General features: G+C 36.3%; 2 protein-coding genes across 2 annotated transcripts; both read left to right on the top strand.

The window, feature by feature from the left end:
- The first annotated feature begins 3,413 nt into the window (after positions 1-3,413).
- On the top strand, positions 3,414-5,281 carry LOC109017077 (anthocyanidin 3-O-glucosyltransferase 7-like). Its single transcript, XM_018999398.2, has one exon. The coding sequence runs from the start codon at positions 3,529-3,531 to the stop codon at positions 4,969-4,971; it is 1,443 nt and encodes a 480-aa protein (XP_018854943.2). The 5' UTR covers positions 3,414-3,528; the 3' UTR covers positions 4,972-5,281.
- Positions 5,282-8,933: 3,652 nt separating this feature from the next.
- Positions 8,934-17,482, top strand: LOC118349698 (protein FAR-RED IMPAIRED RESPONSE 1-like). Its single transcript, XM_035695237.1, has 9 exons — positions 8,934-9,051; positions 13,597-13,609; positions 14,923-14,986; positions 15,086-15,145; positions 15,238-15,354; positions 15,469-16,365; positions 16,525-16,791; positions 16,882-17,351; positions 17,479-17,482. Exons 1-9 carry the CDS (start codon positions 8,934-8,936, stop codon positions 17,480-17,482), a joined length of 2,010 nt encoding a protein of 669 aa, XP_035551130.1.
- Positions 17,483-23,836: the final 6,354 nt, after the last annotated feature.

Below are 23,836 nucleotides of genomic sequence, written 5' to 3'. Positions count from 1 at the left end.
TTAAATACTGAATTTACAAAACACTAAATATTGTTCATTCTAAAAACAGAATAAATAAATAAATAAAAGATAGAAAGTATTAAGACCCCAACTCTTTGCACACTTCCTCCACTACAGCTAAGCGTTCCTCTATCTGTGTCAGTGATCATATTAACGTGCTCAAGGAATTGGGAGTAAATGATATAAACCAGAAACATGAAGAGAAGTTCCCAAGATAGTTTGAAGAACGGGTAATAACATTACATATGCTTTACTCAATAACCAATAAAAAAATATTGATTTAAATTTTGATATAATATATGCTTTACTCAATATGTAGGTTATACAAATGCATGCAAATAATCCAAATGATATATCAGATGAACTATATGCATTGGCCCGTGGCCCATCGAGACGCGCTGCTCGATATTCTGCATGTATTTCTCAGGGAAGTAGGTATCACACAATGGATCGAGATTGTTATAGGAAAATCCCAAATAGTGGTGTCCTAGTCGAAAGAAGTCATGATGGAAAAAATATTGATTTCTATGGGGTTATTGTCGATATAATTGGAATGAAATATTTGGGAGAGTTTGCAGTGTATTTATTTAAGTGTGATTTGTGAAATTTAAGCAATCCTCGTACTGGGGTCCATGATGATGAATATTTTTTTAGTGTTAATACATCAAAAAAATGATATGAAGATGATCATTTTATTTTGGCTTCTCAAGCATCTCAAGTATTATACTTAAATGACCCCAAGTTAGGAAATCAATAGCGAGTAGTACAAAAATATTCTCTAAGAATTATATATGATGTTATCCCTCAGGCAGAATGACAAGATGAAGAAGAAGATGACCCCTATACTCAAGAAGGATACCAAGAGAGTCAACTCGTCTTAAATCTGTTTGTGGATTTGAGTTAGTATGAGATGATTCCATTAAATAGAGAAGATATTGAGGTTGAAATTGTTGATGTGACAGTTGAAGAAAATGTTGAATCATCTGCAGTATCTACAGATGATGAAAGAGAATTGTCAAATGAAACTGATACAGATTATGATTGACCAATTATGTGTTAACATTACACTTGATGACAAATATTTTACTTATTGAATGTATCAGTAGTTTGAAGTTATGCAGCCAAAGAGGAAGGAAGTTCGTAATTCATCTCCACATGTTCTTAGCTCTTATTCAAACTCACCATTAGAGATTGATTCTACAAAACAAGATAAAAATCTAATACTCATAAAAGTTATTAATTAAGGTCCTATAATTGACATATAAATGAAATTGATTACAATGTTATATTTTATAGAGTCTACAGTACAATCTCGTCAAGGTCGAGACACTACTAGATGGGTGACGTTGAAAAAATATCGTAAGGTGGGTAAGATCAAGGTTACCATTCCTGACGAACATATCGGGGGTGAAGAACAACAAGCAGTTTGGCTTGCATCGCATGTGAGTGCTCTTACACGAACTTACTTTGATAATGACTTCATGGAAGAAAGTCCCCCAAGATGTTAAAGAGCTTATCAAAAAGCGTTGTTTGATAATATTTAAAACTTTGAGTTAGTAGAATAAATTTCTATATTTTAATTAAATTTAGAATATTATAAATGATAATGTGTTTGTGACTATTTTTTTCAATGATGATTTCGAATTAAATTTTGGTCGGAGAGAGGAGCGTAAGACTATGAAAGAGCTTATGGGTAATGCATTTTGCAATATAAGGCGAGGTGTCATGAGCATTATAATAAATTTGAGAATAATGAAGATGTACGCCAACATCCTTTTCAGGATGTCCGACCTTCTGAGTAGAAAAAACTTTGTGACATGTTTGAGGATCCATCATATCATGTATAATTAAATTTAATAATTTTACTTGTCTTATTTGTCATTTCGCTTCATAATATTTTCAATTTCTTTGCAGGAGCGAAGTTCTATAAACAAAACAAATAGATCAAAATTGAAGATTAATCTAGGGGTGGGCAGCGGTGCCATGCACCCCCGTCCCGCCCAGCCCATGCGGGGAGGGGTTTCGGCCTGCTTAAGGGTGTGGGGGCCCCAGGGAAGCTGTGGAGGCGGGGGACGGAGGGAGCAAAGCCCCGCTCCGCTTTTCCTCCGCCCCGCTTGATATATATATATATATATATACATTAAAATTATATATATATATAAAAACAAATAAGTAAAGTGAAACGGCGCCGTTTTGTCATGGACAAGACATAATGACTTTATAGTTATTTTTTTTATTGGATATAGTTAATTATTTGGATGAATCATAATAATTTTATATCTTAATACATTTATTATAGCAAGATTCATATACCAATTATGATCTGATAAAATTATATGCTGCATCGCACACTAATTGTAATGGAGAGTGGACTCATCCTGATGTCCGTGAAAATTATGTAAGTATTATAACCTGTTTTAATTAAATATATTAGAATATTTATGACGATATTAATTCTTTATCTTATATATGTCTAGGATAAAATGGTTGCACTACGTGCTGAATCTGCGTCAGATCAAAATTTCTCAACAAGTGATAGTGATATTTTTACACAAATCCTGGGTCAACGTTCATGATATTTGAGGGGTTTGGGTCGCTGTGTAAAGCCTTCTTCCTCTTCCTCTTCTTCTGTGATTGCATCTATGACTTCTATAGTGCTAGAGAATGCGAATTCCAGAATCGAAGAATTGACTGCAATGCAGCATGAGTTATATGCTCAATTAGCAAAACAAGCAGATATGGAGATGCGCCTCAAACAACATGAAGAACAACAAGAAGAATTCAGAAGACAGATGCAACTTCAAATGCAGCAGCAGCTTATGCAACAGTACATGCCTCCAAGCAGCTGATGGTTTTTTGCATACAGATTTTGGGATTATTTATTTATGTACGAATAATGCCAGTCTCACTATTATTTATTTATGTACGAACAATGTCAGTCTCACTATTATTTATTTAGCTCGCACTTATTATAAAAGTTTTGTGAGTTTTAAACAGTTTCTAATGTATTTTTTCAAATATTATAAATGCCTATTTGGTTTTCTATTATTGATTTTAAATAAAATAGTTATCATTCGAACGAGCGTTCGAACGTTAACATAATGTTCGAATGTAATTTATTTTCGTAGAGTTCGAACGATCACATAATGTTCGAATGTCATTTATTTCTTTAGTGTTCAAACATAACTTATACCGTTCGAACCCATATGCCGTTTGATCTGACCCATTAACGTTCAAACGCATGATACTTATAGGTCCACTTCGTCGATCAGATTCCATAATATTAATTGCCAATAGTGTTAGTTGGCGGGCGTGCTTACCTATCTATGGCAACCAGTCAGACTTAGGTTGCAAGCTACCATTCAGTACAAAATAATATTAATTGCCGACAGTAGCGAAGAGTTTGGAATGTATGATGCTATTAATATATATATCTTATAGATCTCTCCCGGTTCTTGAATACATGCAATTGCAAGACCAATTATAGTAATATTATCTAGTATCTAGAAGCAAATCAAGCCAAGAAAAATGAGTCAAAGCTCAGGAAAAAATCCACATGTTGCTGTTTTGGCATTTCCACTCGGCAGCCATCCCTGGTCTTTACTCAGCCTAGCTTCCAGATTAGCATCGGCCGCCCCTGACGTGCGGTTCTCCTTCCTCAACACTGCCAAATCCAACCAAAAGCTCTCCGCCACCTCAGGAGCTCACCTCCCACACAACCTTAAATTATACGATGTTGCGGATGGCGTGCCGGAGGGACATGTCCCCAAGAATCCCCCCGAGGAACTGGAGCTGTTCCTTGAGGCTGCACCTGAGAGATTCCGGAAAGGCATGGATATGGCAGTGGCGGAGGCTGGGCAGCAAAAGATCACCTGCATCATTAACGACGCTTTCTTGGTCTTTGGCTACGATATGGCTGCGGACATGCATGCAAAGTGGGTCCCATTATTCGTTGCCGCACCCTACGACCTCTCTGCCCACTTTTACAGTGCTCTCATCCATGAGACTTATGCTAAAGCTTGCGGTGGCAGTGAAGCTCATGGTAATGGCGGTGCAGTGGGAGATCTAAACCCTATTGACAAAACCCTAGATGCCATTCCAGGACTCTCCGTAATGCGGTTCGGGGACTTACCCCCTGACATACTTCAAGAAATACTTCCAGGTAATCACCCAAATCCTTCTCCAATTTTCGCAAGCGCACTGCGCAGAATTACGGAAGTCCTGCCACGAGCAAATGCTGTTGTGATGAACTCTTTCCAAGAACTAAACTCAGCCATACTCACCGATGATCACAAGTCCAAGTTCCAAGACATTCTGTACGTGGGATTTCTCACAATAACAATCCCAACTCCACCCCTACCCCCATCGCATTCAGACGCCACAGGCTGCCTCCCATGGTTGGACGAGCAAAAGCCAACATCGGTAGCATATATAAGCTTTGGAACAGTGGCGGTGCTGCCACCCCACGAGTTTGCAGCTTTAGCAGAGGCGCTGGAAGCGAGTTGCGTTCCTTTTCTTTGGTCTCTTAGGGAAGACTTGAAAGCATTTCTGCCGAATGGTTTCCTCGAGAGGACAAGGAAACAAGGAAAAATAGTTCCCTGGGCACCCCAGACTCATGTCTTGTCACATAAAGCAGTAGGCGTGTACGTTACACACTGTGGATACAACTCTGTGTTTGAGAGCATTGTCGGAGAGGTTCCGATGATCTGCCGGCCGGTCTTAGGCGACGGTATGATGAACGCACGGATGGTAGAGGACGTTTGGGAGACAGGGGTTAGGGTTGAGGGAGGGGTGTTTACAAAGAATGGAATGGTCAAGAGCTTGGAGCTCGTTCTGGGACATGATGATCAACATCGAAGGAGGATGATGAAGAAGATCAGAGATCTTAAAGAGGTTGTAGTGAAAGCTGCCGGACCTGATGGGATTGCTTCCAAAGATTTCAAGACTTTGCTTGACCTAATCTCTCAATAAATTATCAGTACCTGCAGAGAAAAATATCACGATCTGCCAATAAATGGAAACTTATGTGAACGATTAATAATTTATCTTTTTCATTTTATCTTATTTTCTTTTAATCCCTATACATACGTACGTATGTTTGGGGTTTGATTGCTTGTCTGTGTGGTTTGCGATCTGCGTTTTCGAAGAGAATAATGAAGTGTGTAGTCGTCATCATGTGTAAAAGTGTGCAACGTGAGAATAATGTGAGGATAATAATGAAGTGTGTAGTCATAATTTGTATTTTCATTTTAATCTTATTTTCTTTTAATCCCTGTACGTACGTTTGGAGTTTGATTGATTGTCTGCGTGGTTTTTGCAATCTAGAATTTCAACCTAAGTTTGGATATTATATAGGTTGAATTTAATTTAGAATTTCTACCGCATGCTTGAAGTCGATCTTGACAAATAGCAGTAGTAGGTGCCATTATTTATTATACGTCGATGGGCGTATATAGATATGAGAAATGATATTTGTAATCGTGAGTGTCTAAATACCGTATAATTATTTTTAAAAAATTAAATAAATATGAGATCCACATAAAATAAATTAATTTATGTACCATTTTATTAAATAGATATTTATTTGAGTTGCAAGTACCATAGTGTTGGGGTCTATTTGTTACCGTCGTCCAAATTTACATTTTCACAGACTTTTTACACGATAATTAAAAAGTAAAGATAATTGTATAATATATTTCACAACACATATTTTAAAATGAGGGTACTTTTATAAGAGAATAACTTCAAATAGGTTTATCCATTGTTTAGAGAACAATGGCAACCAACGAATGTGGACCACGTAGGAGATGTATCTTTAAGTTGGTGGGGTGTTCTGCAGAGGAAAAAAAGATTATCAGATCACATGTCATTGTCAAGACCGAACCCCCCTCTCCACCCCCTCTCTCTCTCATTCCCTCTCCTTCACGAACCCTAACCTCTCTCTCTCTCTCTCTCATTTGCAAATTGTGTGATCTCAGCCCTTGTCATTCAAGATATAATCTTTCTTATATACAATAGAATTTGAAGCAAAAATTTTAATCAACCACACAATCTTATATAAATTTGAAGTATTGTCACAAAAACTTATAATTGTCATTTTTTTGATCAGTGGAGATGGAAGTTAATGATACAAGTATCGCTTGCAAGGAAAAAAAACCTTGCAACCGAAGTTTTTCATTTCCTAGATCAATAGCTCTTGATAGAACTCCAAGTTGATCATTTTCCTCATGGAAACCAAACTGTGCAATAACTGAGCTCAATGGGTTGCGAAGAAACTTAAATATGAAGGGTGCATTGTAGTTGATGTTGTTGGTAGAAGTGGTGGACTGATGTTATTATGGAAACAGGATGTTCAAGTTGATTTGTTGAATTTCTCACGCAGACATGTTAATGCCTTCATTATTGATGAAATGAGTGGGACTCGATGGCTGCTGACCTGTTTCTATGGCCACCCTGAGGTTAACCAGAGGAAGATTGGGTTTGATTTGCTAAACTCTTTTAAACCAACTGATCTAGGATGGTGTATAATTGGGGACTACAATGAAATTTTGACTAACGATGAAAAGGTGGGAGGGAGATTAAGATGTGAGGGGCAGATGCAATATTTTAGACAAGTTTTAGCTAGAGGCTCTCTTTTTGATTTGAGGTGGAGAGGGGACAAGTTTACTTGGTCCAACCAACATGAAGATGTTACTTTTACTAAGGAGAGGCTTGATAGAGTATTGGCTAATAAAAAATGGATGGACTGCTATAATACTTAGCAAGTGGACACACTTCCTGCAATATGTTTAGACCATAGACCACTTCTTCTTAGTTTTGTTTCTACTCAAGCTGTTCAGCTTGTTCCTAGCAGCTTTAAGCATGAAATAGCATGGAGTCGTGAAGAAGACTGCAATAATGTAGTGGCATCTGAATGGAGGAGAAATATTGGGGGTATGAACTAGTTAGCAACAATGCAAGCAAAGCTAGAACATTACAGTAAGGGATTGAAAAAGTGGAGTAGAAACTTAGAGAATGACAGATTAAAGGCTATTAAGGCTAAGTCAGAAGCTATTTCTACATTGCAAAGAATGAAAATCCAGGTAATATGCTTGTTTAGAAATAGTTACAAAAAGAGATGGAGTTCTTATTGGAGTAAGAAGATTTGAAGTGGAAATAAAGAGCAAAGAGACACTGTCTTGAGAAAGGGGAAAGAAATATAGCTTTTTATCATGCATGTGTCAACCAAAGGAGGAAGAAAAATACTATCAAGCATATTCGAGATGGTAATGATTTGTTATTGACTGAGAACAAAGACATTACTCGTGGGTTTTGGTAACACTTTTCTAATTTTTTTTTGTCAACTCATCCTTCAAGGGAACATATTGATCAATGTTTAAAGGGAGTTGAACAAAAGATTTCTAATGACATAAGACTAAGTCTAGAAAAAGGTTTTCTTTGAGAAGAAGTTGAGCTAGCCCTATGACAAATGTCTCTTTTTAATTAAGGCTCTTGGACTTGATGACTTTAGTACTGGATTTTATCAAGATCATTGGGAGGTTGTTGGAGATGAAGTTTCAAAAGTTGTGCTGGAATTTTTTAGCAGTGGCACTATGCCTATATGTCTTAATCTCACACACACACTGCTTTGGCTTCTAAGGTACATTCTCCTACTTCTATGCATGAGTTTAGACCAATTCGTTTATGTAATGTCTTGTATAACTTAATTTCCAAAGTCTTAGCTAATACAATGAAAAAGGTGTTGTCCAAAATCATTTCTTAGAATCAAAGTGCCTTAATTCCTGGTAAGCTCATAACATATATCCTTATGGTTGCCTATGAGCTTTTACATACCATGCAGTCAAGACAAAAAGGTAAGTTGGGCAGTATGGAAATCAAGTTAGACATGTCTAAAGCCTATGATAGAGTGAAATGAGATTATTTAGAGGCTATGTTGCTTAAGTTGGGGTTTGGTGCAAGATGGACAAGCTTAATTATGACTTGTGTCAAAACTGTAAGTTACTCAGTCAAGGTAATGGGATACTAGGGGATACCATTATGCCTTCAAGAGGATTACGTCAAGGTGATCATTTGTCTCCATATTTATTTCTCATTTGTGCTGAGGAGTTGAGTTCCTTATTTCAACATGATGATAATAATGGAGTTATAAGGGGGTAGCAGCTTCAAGAGGTGGTATGAGAGTTAATCATCTTCTTTTTACAGATGATTGTGTCATTTTCTGTAGAGCAAAGCAAGAAGAATGGATGAATGTGGAACAAATTTTGTTAAAATGTGTTTCTGGTCAGGTCCTTAATAAACAAAAGACATCTATGTTATTTAGTAGAAATACTCACCCAGATGCACATGAATTAATTACTCAGTCCTCTCATGGTGTAGTGTGTGGGAATTATAACAAGTATTTGGGCTTGCCAACTGTGGTTGGAGATCGCAAATACAATACTTTTCGAGGTTTAAAAGTGAAAATATGGAGAAGAATTTGCAGCTAGAAATCTATGTTACTTTCTAATGCTGGTAAAGCGATTTAACTTAAAAGTGTGCTTCAAGCAATTCCAGCATATACTACAAGTGTTTTTAAGCTACCATATGTTTGTTTAAAAAAAATAGAAGCTATGATATCTCATTTTTTATGCAAAGAGAGGCTTGAGGTCGGACTTCAAGTGCTTCTGTTGATGATTGAAGGTCCCTGGTAAGGTGAAGCAATTTTTATGGAAGGCCCTTCAAGATATCTTACTTACAAAAAGTATATTGCTAAGAAATCGTTGAAGACGGATTATGTCCTGTTTGCACCAGAGTTGAGGTGATAGTTTTGCATGTTCTTTAGATTTGTCCTGTTGCAGTAGATGTAGGAGGGATAGGGGTTAGGGTTCAGGGTGGGGTGTTTACAAAGAAGGGAATGGCCAAGAACTTGGAGCTCGTTCTGGGACATGATCAACATGGAGGAGGATGAGGAGAAGATCAAAGATCTTAAAGAGCTTGTTGTGAAAGCTGATGAAGCTGATGGGATTGCTTCCAAAGATTTTATGCTTGAGCTAATCTCTGAACAAATTATCAGTACCCATAGAAAAAAAGATTACAATCTCCAAATAACTTGAAACTTATGTGAACAATTAATAATTTATCTTTTTCATTTTATCTTGTTTTCTTTTAATCCCTGCACGTGCGTTTGGGACATTGGTTTGATTAATTGTCTATGTGGTTTTGCAATCTGCTTTTTCAAAGGGAATAATGAAGTAGGTGGCCATGTATAAAGTGTGAAGTGTGAGGACAGTACTATTTTAAATTAAAAAGTGTATAAATTTTTGAGATCATGCTTGGTTAAATTAAAAACAGTACTATTTTAAATTTTAAAAATCTAATTTTAGAGACCTAAGTTTGGATATTATCTAGGTTGAATTTAATTTAGAATTTATACCGCATGCATGATGTCGATCTTGGCAAAAAGCAGTAGCCCATGTGCCATTATTTATTATATGTCCATATATATGGACACCATCGCCCACATAATTAATACGGAGTTCGGACCAATACTGAAATCGGAAATGATTGAGTCGCGGGAAATGGTACGGATGACAAACATTAATTTGGACATGACATTTGAACAACCCAAAAACAATAATCACATAGTACTACTTCCGTGATTATAATAGGAGAGAAGAAATATTTTTAAATTTAAAAAATTGAATAAATTTAAGTTTTATATAAAAGAAAAATTATTTTATTATTAATAAATTCTATTATTTTTTTTAAATATCCTATATTTTTAAATTTAAAATACGCTACATAGAGAGGCACGTTGAGAGTGCCATTAGATATGACATGTGAATGACTTACAATATTGTATTTACAGTACTATAATTTCTATTCACTCAAATTTCGACGTCTTATCCTCAACATTTAAATATCTTCAAACAAATAGTAATAAAAACATTTGTCACCGCGTAGCAGCGGGCCTACACAATAATCATCTTAAATTATAAATGAATAAGATGACAATGTTGTGAATTCAAAGCTGTTACTTATTTAACTTCATTTGAATTTAATAAAAATTTATATTTCATATGAACATGAAAGTTTCTCTCCATATATATAAATATATATATATATATATATTTGTATGGAAAATGCTACTAATTTGTTCTATGATTTTGCTTCTTTATTTTGACTGCTCGAATATTTTTTTTATTTAATAATTAAGAAAGTGATTATTAATAGGGATAATATTACGAAAATATGATAAGCTCATAGTGGATAATATGTTAAAAAAGTCACTATATATCATATTTTCATCCTACTTTAATATAATAAAAAATCTAGCTATTCATCATTCATTTTCTCATCATCCTCTCACCATCCTACGACGTGGCATTAGATGATTGTAGACTATTTAATGTCTCACTTATAAACCTATCATCTAATTAGAGATGGCATTACATATCACTTAGGCACCGGTAAGAGCCTCAACTAAAAGTGAAACGGGGTCGTTTCACTTTTAGTTAAGGTTCCCCCCCTCCCCGTGTCTGTATCCCTTCCCATTTCTTGAACTCTCCTCTCTCACTCTCTCTGAGCCTCTCTCGCGAACTCTCTCACAGTCTCACTTCTCAGTCTCGCAGTGCCAGTCTCTATCTCTCATTCATAACTCTGTCTCGCACGAGTGCATGACTGCACGAGCCGCACCACCGCCGCCACTTCTCCGTCCCTGTCTCTCATTGGGATTTCGCCGCCACTCAAATGTAAGAAATCCGAAACCCATTCTTTTTCTTTTTTTAGTTTTAGAGTGGAGATTGGAGGAAGGTTGGGTTGAATCGGAGATGGAGGATGGAAAAATTGTGAATTTGTGTGCTGTGGAGAAATTTGTGCATGTATTTGATTCGTGTGTTTGTTTATACTTTGTGTGTTTGTTTGTTTTTGTTTGTCGATTGGAACCCTAAATCAATTTAGGGGTTCAATTCGAAACCCTAAATTAATTGAAACCCCTTAATTTTTAAATTAGGGGTTTCAATTGAAATCCTTGTGTTTTTTTTTTAAATAGATAAATTTAAAATTCACATTAATAATACACCTACAGCTTTTTTATAATTATTTTACTATTTAAAGGTCCATAAACTTATATATGAATATGGCTTGTTTACCTAAAGAAAGATAAGTCTATTAACTATTAAGTTTATTTAGAAACCAATGTTAATGAAAATAATAATGTGATTGATAAGTGCATGTTTGGAATTATGTCGTATGTTGATTGATTTTATTATTTTTTATTGTGTTGTGGAATCAGGAATGTCTTCTCAAAGGGATTTCACTGATAGCTCTCCCACCCCTACCAGTACCCCTGTCCCAAAACCTAACCCTACTCCAACCCCTGGGAGTGGGAATATACCTTGCCCCGCCCCTAAGCCCACACAAAGTAAGAATCCAGTTTCCGTAATTTGGTCTCATTTTACCAAATTATATGGTGGTGATCCCAATAATCCCCAAACTAAATGTAATTATTGTGGAAAAATATATGGATGTCACTATAGGAAACATGATACATCCCATTTAAAGGTCCATTTAGAGGAACAATGCAAGAAGAGTCCAATATTAAGATCCTTATTGGAGAAGAGTCAATCAAGACTAGAAATTGGACTGAAAAAATGGCGGATGAGAGTAGTGGGAGGTCCAACATTAAAGGAGTTTACAAAGTATAATGCTGATGAGTATTTTATATATATATATATATATATATATAATAAATTAGGAGTTCACGCTCACCAACCAACAAAAGAAATCACTAAAAGATTTATTAATATTTATTAATAGTTACATTTATATTCTTAACAAAAACATATATAAACTACCGACCTAAACATCCTTAACCACCTGAACAAGACCGTTGACTGTTGTTGAGCTAGTTCTGCCCTCAATGCAATTAACTGCCAGTTTTAACATTATGGGAAAGACGGCCGGGCCTATCTAATTTTCAGGCCAAATTTATTGAAAAGTTTGGACAGATCAAGAATTCTCAAAATTATAAAAAACTTATAATTTTATCCTCAAACTTTATCCTTATAAGAAATATTTTTTTATTTTTATTTTTGAAAATTTTTATCTAATCATTACCTAATCATTATATAAACAATTTATTCAATTTTTTTCTCTCAATTTTCAATACCAATAAAACTTCTAAATGTCCGAAACTCAAATAATTTCTCTACTATGCACAAAATTAGATACTCCATATCCAAATTGTTTTTTTAATCATATTATATAATACAGTTCTTCTGCTTGCAACCGTCGGCGCGGAACAGCCGCGAAACCAGCCGATAATTAAATAATAAAAAAATTAAAAAAAAAAAAAAACAAAACAAAACCCGAGTGAAATATTCGGGAGAAATGGAGGGAAACACATTTCGAAGAACCCCCGAAACGGAAGAACCCCCGAGACGTTTCCGAGGAATTTGTATCTTGGTCTGTGGTCGCCGCCGTCGCCTTCTTTACGTGTCCGAAAGCACACTGGTCACTGAGTGAGGAGGTGAGCTTCGTTTTTGTGGATTTCTTTTCTCCTCCGCTTCCTATACTTCGCATTTCATTTCGGATTTGGCCACTGTTTTGCTGCGATTTGGACTGAATATCGGGTCCAAATCTCATCCAACCTGATTTCGAACCCCCTTGTATACTTGTTTGTTGTGATGGTGGAGCTTGTACCCGAGCTGTTGCATTTTACATGTTTACTCGAGCTGTTGCATTTTACCTGTTTGATAAAATGCGTGAAATATTAGGAAATCTTCTTGTTTGTAAAGATAGAGAATGCTGCAGGAACAAAGTTACCCAACAGGAAGAATGTTGTAAAAAAATTTTTCCTCGAGTAATTCAAAATAAATAATATTTATGAAGGGGAAAGTTTTTTTTATATTTCTCCTTAACTATTACGATTGAATTTCCGTCCTAACCTTTGCTGTGATCAGTATTTAGTGGACTAAATAATGGATGGAAATATTTGTGAACAATAGAGAGGTACTGATGACTTTTATTTTCAGCAATTATATATTAGAGATGATGTGATAAACTTTTTCTTTTTCAGCTTGTATATCAGAGTTGATTCCTTTGTAACATTTTAACTTTAGGACTTCAACAGATACATTTACAGGCTCTAGTTGGTTATATCAAGAGGACATTGGTTACTCCAAACTAACCTCGGTCATTTCCTTCTCAAAGCCTAAGAAGGTGCTTGCTTTATTCTGCATTCACTTCTTATATTACTAATCTTCTCTTTTTCTTGATCAATAAAGTAATTTATCTTAAGAGGCAATCAGATTAGTTGGAGAAAGCTTGTGCGAATGTGCACATTTCTTACCAAAGTTCAATTGAACTTTTGAAACCGATGTAGCCGAACTATTTGCCCCATGTTTTCAGATTCAACAGCTGTGTGGATTCCTAGTAGTTCCATGGTTGGCATGCAAGATCAATCCTCTGTATAAAACACTGTTCATTAGTTTATCAATCCTTTTTCTTACCCATTGGAGTGGGCCAAGAGAATATTGAACCAGACCAAATATTTGGTCAATTTTCTTTTTTTCTTTTTTTTCTTTTTTTTGTGTATCTTTCATTAGCACTGTGCAGGTTGGTACCACAGGTGATTGTTGGGGACCTCAGCTCTCCCTTTTAATTTTATGTTTAATTAATAAACTATTTATTCTTGCCAAAACCAAGTAAATGAAAGGAATGGGGAAGCATTTAAAGAGGGAAAAAAAATACCCGAGTTTTATTTATTTTTACAAAAATGTAATCTAGAAGAATGTAAAGAAATCTTCTTAATAGATTTCATATGGAATGATGATGTTGCTATTTATGGTCGACTGCACATCCACTCAAAATGATGGAGAGAGTACAGTTCACCATCAGTTTGCTCTTCCAGCCGATGGCCAGATAAAACACACTTGGAAATGGCTTGCTTGAGAAAATAAATAAATCCAGCAGTTTAAATACTCAATAATTCCAGAGGAAATCAAAACTCCTCAATAATTTTAGGGTCCTAAAATCCTTATTATGAATGAACTTGACAAGACAGATTAGCCATTACTAATCCATGCACTTGCTGTTCTCTCTGCTGCTGTGTCAAAGTTCTTTCATTCATTCCCAACCATGTCAAAGAAGTCCCTATACTCTTTGCTTTTCCATGAACAGATTCACCAACCCCCTGGTTATCTTTCAGAGGGTTAAAATGGTTTTGTTCTCAAACACAAAGGCAACTTTAACTTTTCACTTGCATCTGAGCACCATACCCAGTATAAACACCCAGTCCAGAATATCAATTTCATGGATTATTGTGGATTTACAATCTCATCAGCCAAAACAAAGTCACTGTCAATTCAATGGTATAGAATAGACAGAAGAGGTCATTTAAGAGGGAATATGTTACTAGAAATCTATTTGATTAGTCAAAGACATAATTTGAACCCTAATAGCCTGAGGACATAATTTGAACCCTAACAACATTGAAATAGCTCTTAAGCTCTAATACTAAACCCTCATATAATGTAAGCGGGGGAAATCTGCAGCTCAAAGCAAAAGGTGCACTGATACATGAAGAACCTGCACAAAACAACAGAATATCGATAGTCAAATTGTGGGGAAAGAAGTCAGTAGAGTAAACATGTGAACAGTAGATAAGATCAATTACATGTCTTTTGGTGGCATTCTACTTCCAGTACACAACTCGCTTAATTGGAGAGATTAATTCTTGGCTAATAAAGTGGAAGAAGGCAGGACAGTGAAGCTGTCTGCATACATGTAACAAGAGACGCTAAAACCCCACGTTTCTCCCATACATATTTTTCTCTATTTTCCCACACATTGTTCCTTCTATAGTATACACACTACTTTTGATGATTAGATTCATGATCTCTTCCTTTCCTTCTTAACAATATGCATTTGTCTACCTCTCAGCATGGAAAAAGGAAAAGAACATTCATCTACCATAAGACCATCTACCTCAAATCCCCCATCTGTGGTATGTTATTATATGGTGCAATATATCAATAACATTAGATTCAAGATTAGTTGCTTTTATGTGCTAAACACATTAATAATTTATCCAATAACATTTCAGGACATACCATCAAGTTCTCCAAACATCCCAATGCACGGTTACTATCGACCCTCATCCGCGGTATGTAATTTAATTTAATATATCAATAGATCTGATTTATGTTGATTTTTTGTGTGGATATCATATCAATATTGATTCTAATAACATTTCAGGATATACCATCAACTTCTCCAAACATCCCAATGCACGATTTCTATGGAGCAGTGCCTGTGTGGTCATCGGGTTTTCTCCCATTTCCTGCTGTCAACCAATATCCAAGCAATATACAGGTGGTTCTATCATGTTCTCCCTTATATGTTAATCTTGTTGGTTTTTTTTTAATAGTTGAATTGCAGTTGGTTATTTTGAAGAGTTTAATTGCATTTTTTTCAAATAATTAACAGAATGCTAGTTACCCATTTCAACATGGCATCGAAAGCCAGTTGTCTCTCAGCAATACCTCGGTTACAAGCAGATTTCTGGGTACGGAGGATACTAGACCCTCAGTTGGGGAAACTCAGTTGGCAGCTACATCTTCTACAGTTGAAGAAATTCATCTTGATAGACAAGATGCACAACAAAGAGAGTGTGGTAGTGCCGAAACATCTGAGAAAGTTGAAATGGATGGCGATGATGAGCCCGTTTCGGGAATGGAATTTAATTCATTAGAAGATTTAATGAATTATTATAAGGAATATGGCAAAAAACGCGGGTTTGGGGTGATGACAAAAAGGAGTGAGAGGGGAGAGGATGAGACTGTGAGATATGTCACTCTTGCCTGTGCCCGTGGAGGGAAGGCCCGGAATAGGACTATAAATGTCGCCAACCCACGTCCGACAGGAAAGACGGAATGTAAGGCAAAAATTAATGCCTTAAAAGTTGCTGACGGAAAGTTTCGGCTGACTACAGTTCACAATCTCCACAACCACGGCCTCAGTCCAAAGAAATCTCGCTTCTTTCAATGTAATCGAGAAGTGAGTGAATCTGTTAAAAGGGTCCTAGATACAAATGATTTGGCCGGCATCCGAATGAATAAAAGTTTTGGGTCTCTTGTTGTTGGCGCGGGTGGTTTTGAGAACCTCCCGTTTTTGGAAAAGGATTGTCGTAACTACATCGACAAGGCACGACATCTACGATTGGGCGCTGGTGGTGCTGGAGCGCTTCGAGACTACTTTCTACGAATGCAGTACAAAAATCCGGGGTTCTTTGCACTAATGGATTTGGATGATGAAGGGAGGTTAAAAAATGTTTTTTGGGCAGACCCCCGTAGTAGAGCAGCTTACCAATATTTCGGGGATGTCGTAACCTTCGACACCACCTACTTGACGAACCGATATGGGATGCCCTTTGCGCCATTTGTTGGTGTAAACCACCATGGGCAGTCAATTTTGTTAGGAGCTGGATTGATTTCCTCTGAGGATACTGAGATCTTCGTTTGGTTATTCCAAACTTGGTTGCAGTGTATGGATGGTATAGCACCGAAGGCTATTATCACTGACCAAGACAGAGCCATGAAAAATGCAATTAAGATTGTTTTCCCAGAAAGCCGACATAGATTTTGCTTGTGGCATATCCTTAAGAAAGTCCCTGAAAAGCTTGGCTGTTATGGTTCTTACAAAGGTGGAATGAAAACTACACTGATGAAATGTGTGTATGACACACAAATGCCGGATGAGTTTGAAAAATGTTGGGATGAGATGATTAGTACGTACAGCTTGCATGATAATGTCTGGTTGCAGAGTTTATACGCTGAGCGTGAGCATTGGATACCGGCCTTCTTGAAAAATGTATTTTGGGCTGGAATGAGTACAACACAGAGGAGTGAGAGCATGAATGCCTTCTTTGATGGTTATGTCCATGCCAAAACAAATTTGAAAGAGTTTGTCGATCAGTATGATAATGCCTTGAAAAAGAAGATTGAGAACGAAAATTGCGCGGACTTCCAGTCATTTAACGTCACAATTCCCTGCATCTCGAGATCTCCTATTGAAAAGAGATATCAACAGCTGTACACAAATGCTAAATTCAGGGAAGTTCAAATACAACTTACCGGCATTATTGATTTGGACCCAGTTTTACTTAAAGAGGACGGTACAATGAAGACCTATCTGGTAGAGGATGAAGTTCATCTCGAAGAGTTCACTAAGCTGGTTACACATACAGTGGATTTTAGTGATGACGATGCATTCACCAAGTGTTCTTGTGGTTTATTTGAAATGAGGGGGATAGTATGCAGGCACATCTTCGCCGTCTTCAAATGTAACGGGATTAGGACAATACCAGATAGGTACGTGCTGGATCGATGGAGGAAGGATATCAGAAGAAGATACACGTTGATCAACAGTAGATATGACGCAGGAGATCAACGGGAAGATGCTAATAGATATTCAACTCTGTTGAATATCTGTTATAAGATGATCACGTGTGCGGCGAGTTCGAAAAAGCATACTGAGGATGCAACGACTAAGTTGAATGCGATGATTGCAAAGTATGAAGCGAACCAAGAACCTCCATCGATGACTGAGAAGTGTGGAAATGTTGATGCCGCGACAAAGGACACATCGACATATGGTAGTTCAACAAAAGTACTAAGTCCACTTGTTGTGCGAGGAAAAGGCAGACCCCCATCTCTGAGGAGAGTATCCAGGATGGAGAAAGAACTGCGAAAAGTTAAGGAGAAGACGAAGAAAGCGCAGGGGAAGGGAAAACGCAAACAGGTGCCCCCACCTTGTTAATTTATATTGTTTAGAGTTTAATTTTCATACAAATGCTGTCAAGAACCTAATTAGTTACTATTTTACTAGCGAGATGGGGAAGATACACCAGTAGCGGACACTTGCAGGAAGCTATTTGGCCCTTCTGATTTGGACGTCTCCAATGTTGGACACCTGCAGGTAATATAGTAATGAGGGAAAAAAATGGGATTACGTTCTCAAAATGATATATATAACATACAAAAATCTGTATGTTATATGAATAGACCTGTATATATCTTATAACGTATATCTTTTAAGATGAATATATGTCATATCTGAATATAGATTGTTATATCTATGTTATATATTCTGAGATTTACTCTTCGTGATCTATTTTGGCATTTTATTTTATGCATTGGGCTGTTGTGATGAATATATTGGCTCAGTTTTTTTTTTTTTTATGTTTATAAAGCTTTACTTCTCTGTAGATGTACGTATGTATGTTTGTATTTCTTATCTTCTGAATTATTTCTTATATATGTTTTTCTGTTGTTTTAGCATACTTTACTATGTAACTACATGTTTTGTAGATGTAACTACATGTTTTGAAGTTTATAATTTTATTTCTCAGTTTATTTCTTGTATTCTTTTTGCCACATACCGTAATTAGCTTGGATGCTATGATTTATTGCTAACTTTTTTACAAGTATTTATCAGGATGCTAATGTAGAAAGCATACCAGCTGTTGAGTTTAGTCAAACCCAGCCTCGAGAAACAGTACTTCAAAGTCAAGAAAGCGTAAGTGGATCCAAACTATAACGATGTTATAATGATATTAGTCGATAGCACATTAAATTGAGTTAATATTTTTTACAGATGCAATTTCGGTTTGATGAGTCACAACCACAACAATGATATGATTATTGTGGGTATGTATATTTGACCATTATTCTTGATTATTATTTTTCCTTTATGTCAATCTATGTCGGTTTAGAAGCATCTAGGTAGTTTGAATATGAAAGGGGATCGGAATTGAGACTTTTGATCATTGATATATTCTTTCTTTCATTATTGTCATTTTCTTGTTCTGTTATGTTTGTTTTTTCAGTCATTTTGTCGTTCAGCCTTTGACTAGCAGATGGAGTTGGTTTGTTGTTTTTTTTTCACTTGCCAACAAGCGGATACTTGCCAAGCATGATGGGTTTGTTCATGTGCAAGTAGCATGCAATTGCCATTGATTTTATGTTCATGTTTAATTGCCCATATTGATTTTTTTGATGGCATATACTGTACCTATAATTGTTAGTAGTTTGTTTGGTCTTTGACATTTATTTCATTTATTCCTATTGACAGAAGACCCGGCTTGCAGAATGGAAGCAGTTTTGAGTACTTGACTTTCTGGATTGATTTAGTGTATATCGGAAACCATGCATATGTATAAGCTGGTTCCTATTCCAGCGTTAGATTGATTTCAGTTCAATGTTTTGGTGGGTTCATGAGTTGTGCTATATGCACCTCCTATTTAATGTGATTGTGCTGTAGCGAGATGGGTTTATTTAATGTGATTGTGTAATATGAAAGAATGATCCTCTAATCTATTGATTTAGTAGCATCTCACGGTGAATATGCTACTTGTTTGTGTTAGTATTCCTTTAGTTTATAATATTATACTCTTAGAGGAAAAGCATATGCTACCCCCTCTCTTTTCTTTATTTATACATCTCTCTTTCCTTCCTTTCCCCCTAAACTTGTAACGTAATTGAGGGAACACTCTAAATTTCCATTTTACGGGGCAGGCATTTTGTGGATCACTAGCATTTTCAATGCTAAAATACATGCACATTCAGCTAGCTTTGTATGTGCAGGTCGTGGTCACAACCACATTACCCATTGACCAATAATAATAATAATAAATAAAAACAAAAGGGTCAGTCAACAGGATATCTCAACTAGTCATGCGTTGAAGGTTTCTATAACTTGATCGAGCCAGCCGTGGACCGACTCCCTTAATTTCCTTCTTTTGAATCTTTTTCTAACGTACTATTCAAGCGCGACTGTTTTTTCCCTCTAAAGTTTTATAATCCAATCAAACAGAGCAACTTCTATCCTGCCATGACATCCTCTTCCGTGTCGAATAGATGACATTTTTGACTCGTAAGCCGGTTTATATGCATCCACATGTTATATTACATATCGAGAGTTCAAAAGTTTGTATTCATGCATCCTTCCCAAAACCCAAAATCATCTTCCTTTGGTTACAATATTATACTCTTAGAGGTATACGCATTGACTCTTAAGTTCTTGAAAAACAGTTGGACAAACAATTCATAATTACTACAACTAAAAATAAAGTATCATACACACACAAAGCCGACAGATTACTGGGCAAATTAGTGCAGATTTCACAACCTCCTGTACAAAATCACAAAAGCAATAAAAGCAGTACTGCATTCAAGTCATAGGTATTCTCATGCATTCAAGCCATAAAACCAGTATGTGTTCCAATATCTCCACCAACATATAAAATTAAGCAATAACAGCAGTAGTACACTAGTTTATTGTATTACAAAACATAAAAGCAACGTCCCATTTTTACACAAGTTTGAGGAATGATTTACAAAACAAGTTCCCAAGCGAAGTCTGATTTTTCACAATAAAGTGAAAGCAAAACAGGATAAAATTGCACAAAAGGAATTTTTACATAAAACTTATCCGAACCAAGCTAACAATACAACAAAGGCGACAATCCAATACAAACACAATAACTTTCGCTTTTCCTTTTTCAACTTCTTCGCCATCTCTCTCACTTTATCTTCCCTTTTGCGAACGGCATACTCGCGCTTTAATACTATATCCAACGTCTGCCGAGCCTTAATCTCTCTTGTTAAAATGTTCTCCTCTATCAACTTAAATATATCCACCCATACAAAGAATTCACACATTGCATCTCCCTGCACACAGTAAAAAGTCCCAATTAACATGGATCCATGTACACCCCGCCACCAACAAATCGATTCACAGAGATCTAACAACTATTTATGTTTATTTACCGTATTATATTTTGGGCAGGCGAAGAATCTCCTTCCATGATTTTTCTTAGTGTACGACGTCTTTATTGGTGTTTTCAAACCACACCAACAAGTTGGTGATTCTATGATATCATCATTAACTAAATCTGATGATTGAGATGATGCCATGTGTGATTCTGAAAAACCAAGCCATGGATCCCTTGTATTAGTCAAACCATGCATAGTATGTGGCAATTGGTAAGCTAAGTCAAGGAAAAAGAAGAAAAAAAAAATAAAGGTTCTCAACCAATTAGTAAGACACTCTAATATAATAAAGTGACCCAAACACTCTGATTTTGCAAAGAAATGTATACTACGATATTCCATTGCCACATGTTTTTCATTTCATATTTAATCCAACTAATTATATTAGTTGATATGAGATAGGGGTTGTTAGAGATTATTTAATCCAACTAATTATATTAGTTGATATGAGATAGGGGCTGTTAGAGATTATAGAAATGGAGAGCTCTTTACTAGATATGCATCATGAGCCTTGTTATCATGGATTGCCCCCACCTTTATGGGAAATTAAGGTACTAAAAATGCTCTTCCTAAAGTTGAAATTTGTCATCTCTAGTTACAAAGTTGATGAGGCATATTTTAAGTGGTTTTCTATTTAAGTGGTGACATAAAAAGTTATAGAAATTGTCACATCAACTACCACGATTAAATATAACATATTCATGATAATGAGTAGAACTAAAGTACGGTTTCCATTTCTTCAAGTGCAACAACACAACTCAAAACACATCTACAAATACAAATGCTAGATATTAGTACTTTGAATTCATGATAGGCTTTTCATGGGCTACATCAAGCAGAAAGAATCTAGAGGCAAAGATATCTGATTCTATTTGTAGATTCTTTTAATTAATTCAAAAAAGTAAAGGGTAGGCAAGCAAGGAACATTTTCTTTTCTTTTAGTAACTCTTTTATTTTATTTTTCGTGCTATTACCCATTTAAGCCATTTTATGTGCATGATCATGTGCATATTTCTAAAATAGGCACATTGATATTATTGATAAGCATGATTAACGATAATATCAGATAATCAGTTCAACATAAAACTTCAACAGATTTCTAACATTGCACTCTGTCATGTAAAAAACATATTTGGAAGAAGAAGTAATTACCAATGCATGGAGAAGAAAGAGGAAGGGTTTATTCAGAAATTTGTCATTGCTCTTAGAATGGATATGAAACAAGCAAGCTCATAGATCCCCATCAGAAACTTGGACAGACTATTATATATATAAAACTAATGAGAATTTCTTCAATATAATTGGAGATATTGGTCAATGTAAACTAATAAACTATTATGGAGAAAAGAATTAGCGATCATCAGTGGAAAGAAAATTTGATACAAAAAAAAAAAAAAAAACTTGGCCACACCTCAGTACTTGGATATTGCAGATGACACCTCAGTACTTGGATATTGCAGATGGCAATCAATGATTTCATCAAGTTTTTTCTCGTAATAAATAAATTCAAGAGTAATTAAATAAGTACTGCTATTGTAATCAAGTATGAATATTAGCCAATATGCTTTACAGCCAAAACAAATAAAATATCAGCCATAAGCATAATCGGAACACTTTGTATATATCATTAATCTTAACTCAGGGGACAAATCAATGATTTTTCAAATAATTCTAATTGCTTGACAAATACAAAGTTTGACAATATAAATTGATCTTTCTGTGAATTCTACAATTTCGATACACACATCAGAATCCATTGCTCATGAAATAGAAATTCAGTCCACTAACATTTACAATTTTCTTATGATTCCATGCAGGGATTCAAAGCCAAGTTATTAATCGGAGCTCAACAATATATAAGAACAAAATATAACAATCAGAGAACTAACCTGATTTTCAAACTCGGTCCGATTTTCAGTTGGGGAAAATTTTTGATGTTAGGGTTAGGGTAAGTGTTAGGGTTAGGGTTAGGGTACGGGTTCGGGTTCGGGTTAGGGTTAGGGTTAGGGTTAGGGTTCGGGTTCGGGTTGGAGACCGAGTTTTCAGGCTAGGGCTTCACATTTGACAGGGTTCCGTGGTTCGAAACAGCTCACCTCCGTGGTTTGGTGAAGACGAGAGGGCTCCTTGGTTCGTGCTTGGCCCCAGAAGACCAAGTGGTTCCGTGAAGACGACAGGGCTCCCCTGTTTCGTGGTTCGTGGTGGTTCGTGGTTCGCAGCAGAAGACCAGGAGGTGAAGACGAGAGGGCTCCGCCGTTTGTGGTTCGCTGTAGAAGACCTCCGTGGTTCGATGAAGATGAGAGGGCTCCTTGGTTCGTGCTTGGCCCCAGAAGACCAAGTGGTTCCGTGAAGACGACAGGGCTCCCCTGTTTCGTGGTTCGTGGTTCGCAGCAGAAGACCAGGAGGTGAGCTTCGTTGGATCGTCTTCCTGGTTGGGTGAAGACGATGGGAACACTGGATATTCGGGAGGTGAATACTGACGATGGGAACAATGGATTGAAGCGGGAGGAAATTTGGCCCCCAAAGCTGTATTTGCGCGTCTTCATTTCGAATTACGACGACGCCGTTTCATTTAATGCCACGTAGGCCTCGGTTACGCGCCGGTTCCCCAACCGGTTGTAAATAGCTTTTTTGTATATAATAAGATGTCATGATTCTCGATTGATTGTGGATGCATGGTACCTCTAACCTTCGGCCCAATGGCTCCGATCCGTTTCCATTTGTTAAAAAAAAGGTGTGGATGCATGTTAGCATATTTGACACACTGAACAGGCCCAAGAAATGGATATACATGGGCTTTATGTTATGGTCCGTTTATAATTAAGCCCAATTTTGCTTTCGACACTTTTTGGAATTGAATTTCCTTGGCCGTATTTGCGTAAGAAATGATTATTCTCTCAGCTTGTAGTCCACAGATTGCATCGGTTTTCAATAAATCAAGCAAAAAAAAAAAAACAAAAGTGCATATTGCTTTTACTCTCTCCCTTTTGTTTTTGTTTTAAGCATTAATACTCTCCTTCGATAAA

Source organism: Juglans regia, chromosome 10 (genome assembly GCF_001411555.2).
Source record: "Juglans regia cultivar Chandler chromosome 10, Walnut 2.0, whole genome shotgun sequence".
Lineage (NCBI taxonomy): Eukaryota > Viridiplantae > Streptophyta > Magnoliopsida > Fagales > Juglandaceae > Juglans > Juglans regia.
Note: the sequence above shows the minus strand (reverse complement) of the source record. Positions and strands in the feature narration are given on the sequence as shown.

Coding starts and splice junctions, on each gene's coding strand:
- LOC118349698 (XM_035695237.1), top strand. CDS start 8,934: ATGGAGGAGGATGAGGAGAAGATCAAAGATCTTAAAGAGCTTGTTGTG. Junction 15,146..15,237: donor ACTATCGACCCTCATCCGCG/GTATGTAATTTA, acceptor ATAACATTTCAG/GATATACCATCAACTTCTCC. Junction 15,355..15,468: donor AATATCCAAGCAATATACAG/GTGGTTCTATCA, acceptor AATAATTAACAG/AATGCTAGTTACCCATTTCA.
- LOC109017077 (XM_018999398.2), top strand. CDS start 3,529: ATGAGTCAAAGCTCAGGAAAAAATCCACATGTTGCTGTTTTGGCATTT.